This window comes from Fusarium oxysporum, chromosome 1 (genome assembly GCF_000149955.1).
Source record: "Fusarium oxysporum f. sp. lycopersici 4287 chromosome 1, whole genome shotgun sequence".
Taxonomy (NCBI): Eukaryota; Fungi; Ascomycota; class Sordariomycetes; order Hypocreales; family Nectriaceae; genus Fusarium; species Fusarium oxysporum.
Genome location: NC_030986.1, coordinates 3,569,598 through 3,583,271, shown reverse-complemented (window position 1 = coordinate 3,583,271; position 13,674 = coordinate 3,569,598). Strand labels below are relative to the sequence as shown.

Below are 13,674 nucleotides of genomic sequence, written 5' to 3'. Positions count from 1 at the left end.
CATGGAAGAAGACGACATTGTAAAGTATTGGTTCACGATGAGGGTTGGTGCTAGCGGTGAGATGAGGAGACTTTGAAAAGTGGACGGGTAAGGTATTGATGAAGTTACCCTGTGGCGAGATATCCTATATGCAAAATATCATGAATACTACCTACTTACCTAGGTAGCTTGTGACAATCACACGATTAAACAGAACAATTTTATGAGGAGCGATTATTACATACATATCCTCTTAATCATTTGAAACTGTACGGCTAGTGGGTTATAAGTTATAACGAGCATCGTGCGCTTGCTTCACTGAGTTATAACTCGAGCTCACGTGGAGGCATAGAATCAGCAGCAATGCATCGAATATCTACAATTAATTTAATTTACCCGATAGCATAAAATCCTCTTAGCAACAAGTCTAATGATGTTTTGATCATACTTGAAAATCTTTACTTAATTTTAGTATTTTGGTGCTGTTTGAGGCTACAGCTATTGTATCGCTACCCTCAAAATTCTGCTGCCTTAAGGATCCTCTCATACTTGTAGTTCCCATCTTCAACCTCCTCGATATGAACAACGGAAGCCCATCTTTGTGATATACCGAGAAACCTCCTGAAACGAAAATAATGACAACGACGCACCACGTTGGCCAACGCATCTCATACGATGGCGCTCTCTGCACGGTGAGATTCGTGGGCGAAGTCTCAGGCACAACAGGCACATGGCTCGGCGTAGAATGGGACGACTCAGCCCGTGGTAAACACGACGGATGTCACAAAGGCATTCGTTACTTTACCTGTAAGACCAGACCAGACACATCATCTGCTACATGTGTCTATCTGCCTGTGTGTAATTGATAACTGACTGACTCTCTCAAGGCAAATCTAAATTCCCCACTGCTGCCTCATTTGTGCGCCCTTCACGGCCAGCTGACGCGCCGCGTCACTTTCTAGCAGCCGTCAACCACAAATATGCCTCTGAATACACGCTTCCAGATGGTAGAAGGGCTGCAGAAGAGATTGTGTTTTTCGGGAAGCGTGCTGAGGAGGTGGGGTTTGAGAAGATTCGCCGTAAGCAAGCCAATATCGGTGAGCTCACTGTGGTGATTCTCGAGGATCTCCAGGTTTCCAGTGCGAGAGCAGACGATGAGAGCGAGGGTATCATTGCAAAGACGTGTCCCAAGATTACGCAGTTGGATCTCAGTCGCAATTTGTTTGAGCGGCTTGACCCCGTGTTTGAAATTTGTCGTGAGCTACCAAATCTCCAGCACCTGACCCTCAAGTATGTCCCTCTGGCCATAGGCAAACAAGTCGCTGACCTAGTTATAGTGGGAATCGATTTCAAAATGTTTTAGGAGATCAAGCAAACGATGCTGTAAACAACGTCAAAGAGCTGTCGCTCGAGGAAACCTTGCTGAGCTGGGAGGAAGTCTGCCACATTGCAACAAAGTCTCCATCTTTGGCTGCTCTTGATGCTGGATCAAACCAATTTCAGTCTCTCCCTGCATTAGACTATGGCAATCTTTCGTCCAATTTGACATCAATCAACCTCGAAATCAACGAATTCACTACGTTTGTGGACATCAGCACCCTTGCAACACTCAGATCACTGCGCAACATTCACCTCAAGGGGAACAACATTTCGACAATTGCCCCTGAAGGTATAGAAGGGCCGATATTCTCAGATACTGTCCAATACCTCGACGTCTCCTATAACAACATTCAATCCTGGGAATTTGTGAACCAGCTTCCCAAACATTTCCCTGGTCTAGTTGGTTTACGAATTGGCCACAACCCCTTCTATGATGCTGCAGACGCTGATGCTAAAGCATCCTCTTCGGAGGAGTCGCACATGTTTACCGTCGCCCGTCTTGGCTCACTGAAGTCCCTCAATTTCAGCCAGATCACACCGGCCGATAGAAGTAACGCCGAGATGTTCTATCTTTCGCGGATTGCAAAACAGCTCGCGGCTGCACCAGAGGACGCCGAACAAGAAGTCCTGGCAAACCACCCTCGCTATGCCGACCTTTGCAAAATCTACGGCGAGCCAAATATTGTTCGTAGGTTGGAGGTAAACCCTGCTTTCCTGGAGGCACGTCTAGTTACTGTTGGTTTCCGTCTTCAAGATGGCGAGGAAAAGGTGAAAAAGATCCCCAAATCGTACGATATCTATGCCGTCAAAGGTATTGCTGGAAAACTGTTTGGCTTGTCGCCCCTCAAACTGGGGCTTATCTGGGAAACAGGAGAATGGGATCCTGTAGCTGGCTTTGACGATCAAGAGGGCGATAGCAGCGACGAGGAGGATGCCGAAGAGGAGAGGGAACGCAAAGGGATTGACACACATGCTGCTGAGGAGGATACCGCAGGAAAACCTGGACGATGGGTCAAAAGAGAAGTGGAACTCAAAGATGGACCTAGACAACTGGGTTACTGCGTAGATGGTGTGGATGTCAAGATTCGTGTGGAGGCTCGATAAGTGTGCTTCAAGGGGCAAGAAAACCTCTGATATTAAATCATGGTGTCAAAAATGACTAGTATAAAGGATCACTAAGTTATACTAAACTTATCTAGGTCTTTTTGTCACTTAGGATATAGGTCTAAAGTTTCGTTGCCTCCCCTGGGTGTGACGAAGCCTTCTTGGTTTGCATCTGAGTCTTTGTCCTCACCTGTGTCACAGCAAACGGAGGTCCATGAGACAACAGGCAACTGACAAACTGTACGCGTAAATTACATAAAGAGAGCTCCTCAGGACCTGGTCTTCAAAATCTTGCTTCTCTCACATTTCACATTCACATTCCACAACTTGCTTCTACACTTCCCTCCTGTTCCTTGACATCACAACACTCACCAGCCACCATGGGAATCAAACCTCAGTTCTTTCTGGTCAGACCAGGGGCAGAGCAAATCACACCCAACGGCCAAGTTCTTTCTCAGCCTGCAACTGCTGTCCCTCTTATCCCGGCAGACCTTCTGCCAGAGTGGATCGAAGTCATCGGCGCCCCTCGAAGTTTATCCCCAGATGAGACTAGAGACATGGGGAATTTGGGGGTTATTCATGCTGAGCTGGATACTTACAAGCTTCGATTCGCTCCCATTACTGGGGATGGAGCTTCAACTAGTGATGAATCGGACACTTCAGAGAAGCGGGCCCCTGGATTCCGGCCTGGTCCTTGCGCAGAGGGTGCATCATCATCTCACAACTACTATGAGAAACCGAAGCCAACTACAACTACAACCCAGCTTAATACTCCCAAGTCCAAGCTAAAGCCAGCACAAGGCCTCTCATCTAGCCGCCACAATCCTGCCAACCAACAGCAGCCAGCCCATCTCAGTCCTACTTCCCACAAAGAGACACCACAAATTCCAACCAACACTACGGCACCATCATCTCAATCACCCTCACTCTGTCGACACTGGTGTCACCACGGCGTCTGCAAATGGGGCCGAGACTGTCACTATGAACATATAATGCCCATCACTGCAGAAGGCCTGGGAGAAGTTGGTCTGACTGGATTCCCTGATTGGTGGCTTCAAGCGCGGGGATTGATACCTATGCCCCCCCAAGCCCTTCGTGCAGCGGATGCACCGAATGGTCGACGAACTGCGAGGAAGATTGGGAACCTCCTCAGAAGAAAGCAGCGAGCCCGAATTCTTGCTCAGCGTCGAGATGTGCACTTCAGAAACCTTGAAGAGGGATCCGAAGCTGAGGATGAGTATGAAGATGAAGAAGACGTCGAGGAGGAAGTGGTTAAACCTGAGCCGAAGAGAGGAGGAGAAGAGGGAATATTGATTGACCTTGATTAACGGGAATGATGACCACCATATCGATGGCATCAGCACTAGGAGATACCTTGCTGCGCATACTTGGTTCCTACAGATAACTACATACCTGACCTGCTTCGCATCAAATCGGATTGACAGCACTATCCAATATCCTATCTCCATAAGGGTCTACTCGGCGGCACACAATTCCGTAAAGAGCAAGCTCCGATCTGTTGGCTTCGGGCTCTCTCGCGTGGCGTCGCGTTACGGGATACGAGCTGGACTTAAGTTTAGTCAGATCCATTTTCGGATTTATGTAGCATTTTGAAGCTGCAATCCCGATGAACGGGTGTGGCGAACAACACCATTATGGGTCAGATAGAGGGTGAATAACCAACCGAGATAGTTGCATAGAGCTTGAAATTGAATGCAATCATTCAATCCTTCTGATGTATAAGTATCTTCACATCTTTCCTCATTGATTGCTGAGTCTCACAGCCCCTCTCTCAACTCGATATCACCAAGTCCAACCATATAGTTCATAACTTGGATTAAATATTAAAACACATATCCATAAACACCAATATGCCCGAAATTCTGGGAAAGCATGTCGGCGCTCTTGGCTACGGCCTTATGGGTATGTTTAGTCGTTCCACTTAACACAACCAGACTGATAACTTGAAGGCTTCACTTGGCGTCCCAAACCAACTCCTTTAGATCAGGCTCTTGAAGCTATGCACACAGCCTTCGCCAATGGCTGCAATCTCTGGAGCGGCGCTGAGTTCTACGGACCTCCAGAGTATAACAGCATGACTCTCATCAAGGCATACTTCACAAAATTTCCAGAAGATGCTGAAAAGATCACCATCGCCATGAAGGGCACTTACAACCCTGATACGTTTCAACTTGATGGATCTCCCGAGAATGTGCGCAGGTCTATTGACAATGTGCTCAATCAACTGGGCGGTGTCAAGAAGCTTGATATCTTCGCACCCTCAAGACGAGACCACAACGTTCCCTTTGAAGAAACACTCAACGTCATTCAGAAGGAATATGTTGATAGCGGCAAGGTCGGTGGCATTGCCCTGTCAGAATGCAGTGCCGAGACTATCGAAGAAGCCGTGAAGCATGTCAAGGTCGCTCTCGTCGAGGTCGAATGCAGTCTGTTCAGCCCCGACATCCTCAAGAATGGCGTTGCTGCTGCGTGTGCTAAGCACAATATTCCTATCATGGCCTACGCGCCTATTGGACGTGGCGTAAGTTCGCCTATTCAACTCCAAACTACATAGGTCTAACAGTCACTACAGATGTTGACGGGCCGCTTTGCCGACAGCTCTCAATTCCAGGGCCAGGGCATTGCCAGCGGATTCCCGCGTTTCCAGCCAGAATCCTTCCAGCACAACCTCAAGCTCGTTGATCAAGTCAAGGCAGTAGCAGAAAGGAAGGGAATCACACCTGCACAGCTTGCCATCAACTGGGTTAGAGGACTAAACGGCCGCAAGGGAATGCCTACCATCATTCCCACCCCTGGCGCGACCACAACAGCTCGAGTCAAGGAGAATGCCCAGTACTTCCCGCTTTCGGAGGAAGAGATGGAGACTCTCGAGGATATAGCCTACGCATTTGAGGTTTCTGGCGGGCGGTACCCTGAAGGCGTGCCAATGGAGGCCTAACTGTGAGACAAAGTCTGTGGTTGAGTTAGAACACGGTTTCAAGATAGAAATGAGAAACAATGAGTAAAAAGGTTGCTGTTCAGCTGTAAAGTGTCCACGTGTTGCCCAAAACCAAAAGGGCATTCGGAATTGCAGAATTCATAAAAATGAATGCCATCATGAAAGATTGAATGGGTGTTTCAAAAGGACTGTGGCTTACCATACTGTATCTATCGTCTTTCATAGCACCTAGTTGTAGTGATTGGCTACTAGAAGGAAGAGAAAGTCTTCAGATGACTGCTCATCGTTGCGCAGAGTCTCAACTCGAAAGCTGAGATTGTTGAAAACTGAGGTTGAGCTTTTGCTCCACGATAAAATGAAGATATTGTTGATGTGGAGACAACACGTGACACTGTATCCTCCCGGGTTCGGTTTCTTAAAGATAACAGCAAGGGCCTGAAACTCAGGAGTGTGATGCGTAGAGATCAATAGATTAAAGTAAGGTATTGGCGAAAAGAAAGACGGAAACCAAAAAAGCCTTGGGTATATCAGTAAATTCATCTCGTAACTACCTCGCAACACAAGAACATACGCCACTATGCTGCCAATACTCCATCCAATGGAGATCACTAAACTACCAATGCACCATTTGAACCAACTGCCTCCAGTCGGTTCACAAGCTTCTTCACATTCGCCCAGTCCTCGTTCTTTGGGCCATCCTTGCCACCAAGACCACTGGCAACCTCGAATACTGTGAGAGAGCCATCGATGCCACCAGTCGCAAGACGCTTTCCATCATTGGGCTCCCATGCAACCTTGTTCAGACTCTTCGAAAGCATAGTTCTGCCATCCTTTCGAGAGCTGGGCGAAATCTTGGACACAGGCTCTTCCGTCTCGACTGCAATGTCCCAAAGCTCCAGCCATCCAGCACCATCGACCAATGCAAAAATGTTGGGTTTGACGGGCGACCACTTAGCGTCGTAGACGACATCCTCACGCACAAAGTCAATTAGGGGCGAGATGGTGCCATCGCCAGAGCCGATTGTAGATGTCGCCGCAGGTGCTCGAACCTTCCAAAGCTTAACACTCCAATCGAGCGACGACGATATGACCAGATCGCCCAAATCCACCGGCCCTCTAGCAGGATGGAAATCCACAGACATGACAGGGGCGGTATGTCCCTTGTAGCTGATCTTCTTATCAACACCAGCCTTGGCACCGGCACGGTCATATCGGTGGCAAGGGAAGATGGTGCCCTCCTCACTGCCAACGAGGAAGAATGTAGGATCTGTAGCTGGGAAAGAAAGGCACGTTGGGCTCACGTCTTCGACAGCCACCTTGGCCTGACTAGGGTTCTTGAGTTCAAGAAGTTCTTGAGGTTGAGCGAAGACGTCCATTGTCCAGCCACAGACTACACCATCAGTGGAGCAAGAAATGATGTTGTTGGCGTTCTGGGTACCAACAATATCAACAGAGTAGATAGGGTGGGCATGACCATAGCCCGTAAGGGGAGTCTTTTGAACCGGAGCCGCCTTTGCTCTCGTGTCCCACAGCAACACCTGACCGCTATATGAACCACCGATAATCAAGTTATTGTGGTAAGGAGAAAACTTAGCAGTCAAGACGTCTGACTGCGCGGTGAAAACGTATTCAGGGCGATCTTGCATGTGCATGTTCCAGACCTGAACCAGCCCGTCAGGTTCATGGGGAGCTGTCGGATTTTTGGTGTATGACGCGAGGACAAGCTCGCTGAACTTTGGCGAGAAATCAATCCCGCTGATCATGCGCTTCTTAGACCACCGCTCGTCGAAGAACTGGACAACTTCTTTTATCCTGTGTCGCCCCTTACCACCTGTATTACCACTATCTTCATCTTCATCATCGTTATCCTGGCCTTGTAAAGCGTAGTCTGTGAGAATGTCATATGTCTCTTGGTCGAGAGCTCTCTCGATCACCTTTGTCGACTTATCCAGGAAGTCAACGAATTCATCTGAGTGGGCGACAGCGTCCAGCTCTTCAGCGGTAAGATTCCTGGAAGGATAGTTCAAACCCGAGCCGGAAGGAAGCACACCGTCGCTCAGAAACTCCTTTGTCGCCCTCAATTCTTCCTCCACCTCTTCTCTAATCTTTTGTCGGAGTTCCTCTTCTCGATCTCGCTCTCTCCTGCTCAGCCTCTTGCTGGGCGTTGAAGTTACGGCGGGAACATCTTCGGCTTCAGATATGAGAGACTGAGCCCTGGTTCTGGTAGGTGTTGTCCATTCTTCTGTTGTCTGGACACCTTTGCTGTATGAGAAGACCTCCTTTACCGGAGACGGCGGGCATTCGAAAACGGTCAGGAGGGGAGCAGTGCTAAGACTAGGTGGCGGTTGCGCGGGAACTTGAACGTGACTAGTGGTCGTGACTTCGGAGGGTTCGTTGCTGAATTCGCCGGCGCTGAGGACACTGTTTGGACGGCTACCACGAGGAGCGGGAGAGCCAGGTCCTCCCGTGACAGTCGAGCCGGGCCTACTATCACCGACGAGACTGTTTATCAGAGTTTCGATCTCGCGGCGGTTATCTGCTCTTCCAGGAGTTGGCGATATCAACTATGGTTGAGAAACGTCAACGATGGGCTTAAAGGCGGTAGGGTATCAGGGGACCAACGTCGCTAGAGGTTCCTATGTTGGAGCGACTTGCTGTTGCTTGGCTTGCCCGAAGCTCTCTCTGGCGCTTGAGCTCAGCAAGCTTCGCCTTTTTCGCTAGGATTTCATCTCGACGCTGTTGCATTGTGGACGTTCCACAGTCGCATTGCGAGACTGAACAATATGTTGAGAGCTATGATACTGGGTTTGGGAGGGTATGAATCGACAACACGATGAATGATGATAAATAAAGTCTCGCAAAGCAAACCAACAACGAGAAAAACGCAAGAAATGAAAAGTCGTCCTTCACGACAAAATGTGGTGGCTGTATGTAAGTTCTTCGTTGTTTGTTTGTAGTGATCAAGTTATGAAATGCTGCAAGGTATGAGCTTGTGATGGGGTCCAATTGAATCCATCCATGCGCGAGCGACTCAGGCACTTGCAACCCCCATAAACCCCCTGCACAAGCCTGAAATCTGAAGAATGCTAAGTGGAATTGAAGGCGGTACGTATCGCTGCTCAACTCCACAGTGAATTGATCTGGGAGATGAGGTCGAGCACGTGATCACATTGGCCGGCTCACTGGCTACTGGCTCCAGCTTGTCCGAGCTCCCAGCCGCCAGCGGTTGGCTCTCTTTGGCAGCGAATGGAAAAACTGCGACTTTTCCCGACGACTTTTCAATTCTTCACCTCAAGCCGACGCATCTAATCCCCTCGAGCCACTCCGACTGGGTCCATTGACAAGCCATTGTCGACCGCCGACTATCGTCAATACCGATCCTTTCGCTCTTCGTCCCGTTCGCCCTTTTTTGCGACTCTAATTCCCAATGGCTTCGACCGGAGTGAACGTGCGTGTTATCCTCCCCGATTCGGCCGCTCGACCGTGTCCCAACCCCGAGCACTCGACTACGTCAGGGAATGCGATCATTCGAGCGGCAGAATTGGATAGTTCATGGACCCGAGGACTAATTGAGTCATTTATAGGTTTTGCGGTGGTCCGCCCTTGGCCTGGGTATCTTTTACGGTTTCACCCACCAGCGAGCGATTACTGCCTCGCAAAAGGCCGAGCATGCGCAGCACGAGTACGAGAAGAAGGAGAAACTTATCCAGCAAGCCAAGGCCGAGTTTGCTAAGAAGAACAACCCAACATCTGGCGACTCTGGTACGTCAGACCCAGTTTCGCTCTAAAAGCACTCCTAGCAATTGGCCGCGGCATATTGCACATGCGAGACACACAACCTGTCGAGACCTCAAACTAATCATGCATGCAGTTATCACTGACCCCTCAGACCCCAAGTTTGATCTCGAGAAGCTGCTGTTGAAGGTGCAGAAGGAGAGCCCTTAAATATGTAATACCGGCGCGGGGAAACGCAACGCAAGATATGAGAAGGGAGAGGATGGAAACAATGGGAGGTTTCGGCGAAAAGGTTGACCAACCGTAGGGAAACAGGTCCTGCCGAGGCATAATCCGAGCCTCGAACCAGACTCGGTGTATGATTGAGGATATACATGGCGGCCCTGCATAGATGTTTCCTTAGGTCCCTGTTTAACTCTGTGTACAGGTGTACAATATATCTACTTTAGACGACAAAAAAAAAAACGTCAATGGTTTTGGCTAGGGCTTGTAACACTTGGGCATGTAATGGGAGACTTTGAGCGGGAAAGCAAGTAAGTTTATCTCTGCGGGCTTATATGATGATGTGTATCAGGTACGGATGGATGTATGTTTAGTTTTACAGCAAAAAGCAAGTTGACGACGATAAGCGATTCTGATCCTTGAGGCAGTTTCTGTGATCAGTGAAGTGACATGTAGACGATATTTGGCAAGCCGTTCACCTATATTGCATGCTATCCTGGTCAATTCATCGAAATTGACGTAGAATGACCTGATCATCATCGTCTTCTTGATACGCCAGAGCATCGCCGGATAAACTGTGGCTCAGCACCTCACGGCCATAACCTGATGAATGAGCTAAGTTTTGAGTGGATGCACGGCCGCGTAAAGGATACGTACCTCGGGGTGGGTCCCACATTTACCTCCTGTAGCTCCCCCGTCTCAGTAGTAAAGCTCCAAGCTGTCCTTCTGGTGGAGTTGAATATCATCTTGGGTTTCGGCTTCTGCAAGTTGCATCAACTCCAGGGTCAAACATCGTCGACAATCGCAACCCATCATGGCGGTAAAGACGGCAAAAACCGAAGACGTCCTCGCCGGAGTGAACGGACAAAACACTAGGACTCTACTAAGAGTCATCATTCTTCTCTTGATCGCTGGCGCAGCTGTGTCCAGTCGCCTTTTTTCTGTGATACGTAAGTGCTTTCTTCCCATGATGGGTGAATGCCCTCAATTCTTGCTCTGGCTTTTCTGTCTGCAGAGTACAGAGGGTCCTCTTCTACTAGGAATGAATCTTTTGCTAACTCGTCCGGCGTAGGCTTCGAAAGTATTATTCACGAATGTCAGTCTTGCTCATACTAACAGATTGCTCCATCATGGCGAGCTAACCTTTAAGACAGTCGATCCGTGGTTCAACTTCCGCGCGACAAAATACCTCGTCGCCAATGGATTTTACAAGTTTTGGGATTGGTTCGATGACAGGACATGGCATCCTCTTGGGCGGGTTACCGGAGGCACCCTCTATCCTGGTCTGATGGTGACAAGCGGCGTCATCTACCACGCTCTCCGCGCCCTTACGGTTCCCGTCGATATTCGAAACATTTGTGTCCTTCTCGCCCCAGCCTTCTCTGGACTGACAGCCTATGCTGCCTACCTACTTACCAATGAGATGACTACATCTTCATCCGCTGGTCTTCTTGCCGCAGTTTTCATGGGCATTGCACCGGGTTACATCTCTCGATCCGTGGCCGGTAGCTACGATAACGAGGCCATCGCCATTTTCCTTCTTGTTCTCACATTCTACCTCTGGGTCAAGGCTTTGAAGCTGGGCTCAATGCTGTGGGGTGCCCTTTGCGCGCTATCGTACGCCTACATGGTTGCGTCGTGGGGTGGATATGCTTTCATTACATGTCTACTGCCCGTCCATGCCTTCGTTCTCATCTGCATGGGTCGATACAGCGATCGCCTCTATGTCAGCTACACGACGTGGTACGCTATTGGTACCATGGCTAGTTTCCAGGTGCCTTTCGTCGGCTTCCTTTGTGTCAAGACCAATGAGCACATGCCCGCGCTTGGTGTGTATACACAAACATTCAATGTGACCCATGATACTAACATTATCGTGTAGGTGTTTTTGGCCTCCTTCAGGTGATTGCATTCATTGTTTACGTCAAGTCTGTTATCCCTGGACGACAAATCACAACCATCGTAGTTGCTGCTGGTGTCGCGACTTTCTTCGTCGGTCTCGCTGGCCTCATTCTTTTGACCTCATTTGGATACATCGCGCCCTGGGGCGGTCGATTCTATTCATTATTCGACACCGGCTATGCCAAGATTCACATTCCCATCATTGCTTCAGTCTCTGAGCATCAGCCTACCGCATGGCCCTCATTTTTCTTTGATCTTAACTTCCTCATCTGGCTCTTCCCTGCCGGTGTTTATATGTGTTTCCAGAACCTCGCGGATGAGCATGTATTCATTGTTGTCTATGCTCTGTTTGCAAGCTACTTTGCTGGTGTTATGGTCCGTCTGATGCTCACACTGACACCTGTTGTGTGTGTTGCCGCTGCCATGGCTGCCTCTCAGCTCCTCGACACCTATCTGCGGGTCAATCAGCCTGAGCCCACCCAGGCTGCACAAGGAGAGGCTGTTGATGGATCCAAAAAGGCCAAGGGTGCCCTCCGAGCGACCGCAAAGCCCGACGTCGGTATTTACACTACCTTGTCCAAGATTACGGTTGTTGCCGGCATGGTCATCTACCTGGTCATGTTTGTTACTCACTGCACATGGGTCACCTCCAACGCCTACTCAGCACCCTCTGTTGTCCTGTCCAGCCGACGCATGGATGGCAGCCCGGTCATCATTGATGACTATCGGGAGGCCTATCAGTGGCTCCGACAGAACACCGGCAAAGACGCCAAGATCATGTCATGGTGGGACTATGGTTATCAGATTGGCGGTATGGCTGACCGACCAACGCTTGTTGACAACAACACCTGGAACAACACTCACATCGCTACTGTTGGCAAGGCCATGAGTTCTCGTGAAGAGGTCAGCTATCCCATCATGCGCCAGCACGAGGTTGACTATGTCCTCGTCGTCTTTGGTGGCGTTCTTGGCTACTCCGGAGATGATATCAACAAGTTCCTCTGGATGGTTCGCATTGCGGAGGGCATCTGGCCCGATGAGGTTAAAGAGCGCAACTTCTTCACTGAACGCGGCGAATACAGAGTTGATGCCGGTGCTACCGAGACCATGAAGAACAGCTTGATGTAAGTAAACTTCTGCACAGCGATTGGTCACCACGCTAACAGGCTGCTTTCAGGTACAAGATGTCTTACCACAACTTCAACAAGACGAACTCCCCTGGAAAGATCGTTGATCGAGTCCGGGGTGTTAAAATGCCCGATACAAGCCCCACACTCGATGTATTGGAGGAAGCCTTCACCAGTGAGAATTGGCTCATCCGTATTTACAAGGTCAAGGATCTTGACAACGTTGGCCGTGATCATTTTGAAGCGGGTGCCTTTAGCCGTGGGCAGAAGAAGAAGAAGGCGGTTCAAAAGCGAGGTGCCCGTGTTCTCCGTGTGGATTAGATGGAGAACGAGCTTTGGGTGCTGGAGCCTAGGAAGAAAGGATAAAGGCTCCCGGTTTAGCTCGCATTTAGACAAAATTGAATTAAATATGTATATCAGTGTAAGATTTGGTTGGAAAAGAGATTTCTCTGTCTCATTTAAGTAGCGTTGAAGCAACTCGTGGATGTCCAGTGTGTTTGCTGCCATATGTCATGTCAATGGTCTATCAGCGGCAACGAAGAGTGGCATGAGAGACTTTGGCATGTTTGCTTGATAAAGCTAAGGAAAGAGAAGAGGGGAAATAAGGGCACTGTCGTTTACCAGCTTGAAAACGCCTGAATACAACGACAAGATTGATCGCTAATGTTGGGAACGAAGTTAGTGACTTTATCGGCATGCCCGAACAGAAAGTCGCATACAAGAGAGGGGGATGTCTTCTCCTTCTTCTTATTTTCTCCCTTCTTCATACTCATTGTCATCTTTCTCTTCTCCTTGACAGATATCTGTTATTTCTCTGGTGCTTACGCTGCTGTCTTCACATTTTAGGAACTGCCTCGAAGATAACCGTACAGGAGCAACATCCCTTGTGCCTTGTAGGCCTTGAGCAGAAATCACGAGTGTCAGCATAGTCTTCTAGATCAAAATCATCGGAAGAGCCCTTTGTGACGGGAGCCAGTAAGTTCCTTCGTCGGTCAAATATCAGACAGGAGCATCAAGCTGATCTTTTCTTTCACTATCTCCCTTTAGAAATAAGACTTTTGGTTGCTATAACCAAAGACTCAGTCTAGGATCTGCGAGCTATGGGCACTGTCAGTCCTATTTTGATGGTCTCTAACCTGCTACTTGTAGAAACAAGTGACAGTTCTTGCCAGCTGCCGACGGCCGTCACAACAACTACCTCCATTCAACATTTCCAGAGGCGCCCACAATTTCAAAGGATATAGGAAAACTCGAGCAAACGAAGAA

General features: G+C 49.0%; 6 protein-coding genes across 6 annotated transcripts; 5 read left to right on the top strand and 1 right to left on the bottom strand.

The window, feature by feature from the left end:
* The first annotated feature begins 285 nt into the window (after positions 1–285).
* FOXG_00626 (uncharacterized protein) lies at positions 286–2,744 on the top strand. The gene is made up of 3 exons (XM_018377107.1): positions 286–786; positions 867–1,269; positions 1,317–2,744. The coding sequence occupies exons 1-3, from the start codon at positions 615–617 to the stop codon at positions 2,461–2,463; spliced, it is 1,722 nt and encodes a 573-aa protein (XP_018232769.1). The 5' UTR covers positions 286–614; the 3' UTR covers positions 2,464–2,744.
* A 99-nt stretch (positions 2,745–2,843) lies between these two features.
* On the top strand, positions 2,844–4,199 carry FOXG_00625 (uncharacterized protein; the record flags this gene model as incomplete). Its single annotated transcript, XM_018377106.1, has 1 exon — positions 2,844–4,199. One exon carries the CDS (start codon positions 2,844–2,846, stop codon positions 3,789–3,791), a length of 948 nt encoding a protein of 315 aa, XP_018232768.1. The 3' UTR covers positions 3,792–4,199.
* A 135-nt stretch (positions 4,200–4,334) lies between these two features.
* FOXG_00624 (uncharacterized protein) lies at positions 4,335–5,486 on the top strand (the record flags this gene model as incomplete). The annotated part of the gene is made up of 3 exons (XM_018377105.1): positions 4,335–4,386; positions 4,434–5,005; positions 5,057–5,486. The coding sequence occupies 3 exons, from the start codon at positions 4,335–4,337 to the stop codon at positions 5,420–5,422; spliced, it is 990 nt and encodes a 329-aa protein (XP_018232767.1). The 3' UTR covers positions 5,423–5,486.
* Positions 5,487–5,821: 335 nt separating this feature from the next.
* FOXG_00623 (dynein intermediate chain, cytosolic) lies at positions 5,822–8,547 on the bottom strand. Its single transcript, XM_018377104.1, has 2 exons — positions 8,045–8,547; positions 5,822–7,986 (listed from the first exon to the last, which is right to left on the bottom strand). Exons 1-2 carry the CDS (start codon positions 8,165–8,167, stop codon positions 6,031–6,033), a joined length of 2,079 nt encoding a protein of 692 aa, XP_018232766.1. The 5' UTR covers positions 8,168–8,547; the 3' UTR covers positions 5,822–6,030.
* Positions 8,548–8,640: 93 nt separating this feature from the next.
* FOXG_00622 (uncharacterized protein) lies at positions 8,641–9,839 on the top strand. Its single transcript, XM_018377103.1, has 3 exons — positions 8,641–8,870; positions 9,007–9,184; positions 9,294–9,839. Exons 1-3 carry the CDS (start codon positions 8,850–8,852, stop codon positions 9,365–9,367), a joined length of 273 nt encoding a protein of 90 aa, XP_018232765.1. The 5' UTR covers positions 8,641–8,849; the 3' UTR covers positions 9,368–9,839.
* Positions 9,840–10,090: 251 nt separating this feature from the next.
* On the top strand, positions 10,091–13,137 carry FOXG_00621 (dolichyl-diphosphooligosaccharide-protein glycosyltransferase). The gene is made up of 5 exons (XM_018377102.1): positions 10,091–10,329; positions 10,452–10,475; positions 10,534–11,208; positions 11,262–12,405; positions 12,459–13,137. The coding sequence occupies exons 1-5, from the start codon at positions 10,194–10,196 to the stop codon at positions 12,727–12,729; spliced, it is 2,250 nt and encodes a 749-aa protein (XP_018232764.1). The 5' UTR covers positions 10,091–10,193; the 3' UTR covers positions 12,730–13,137.
* The last annotated feature ends 537 nt before the right edge of the window (positions 13,138–13,674 follow it).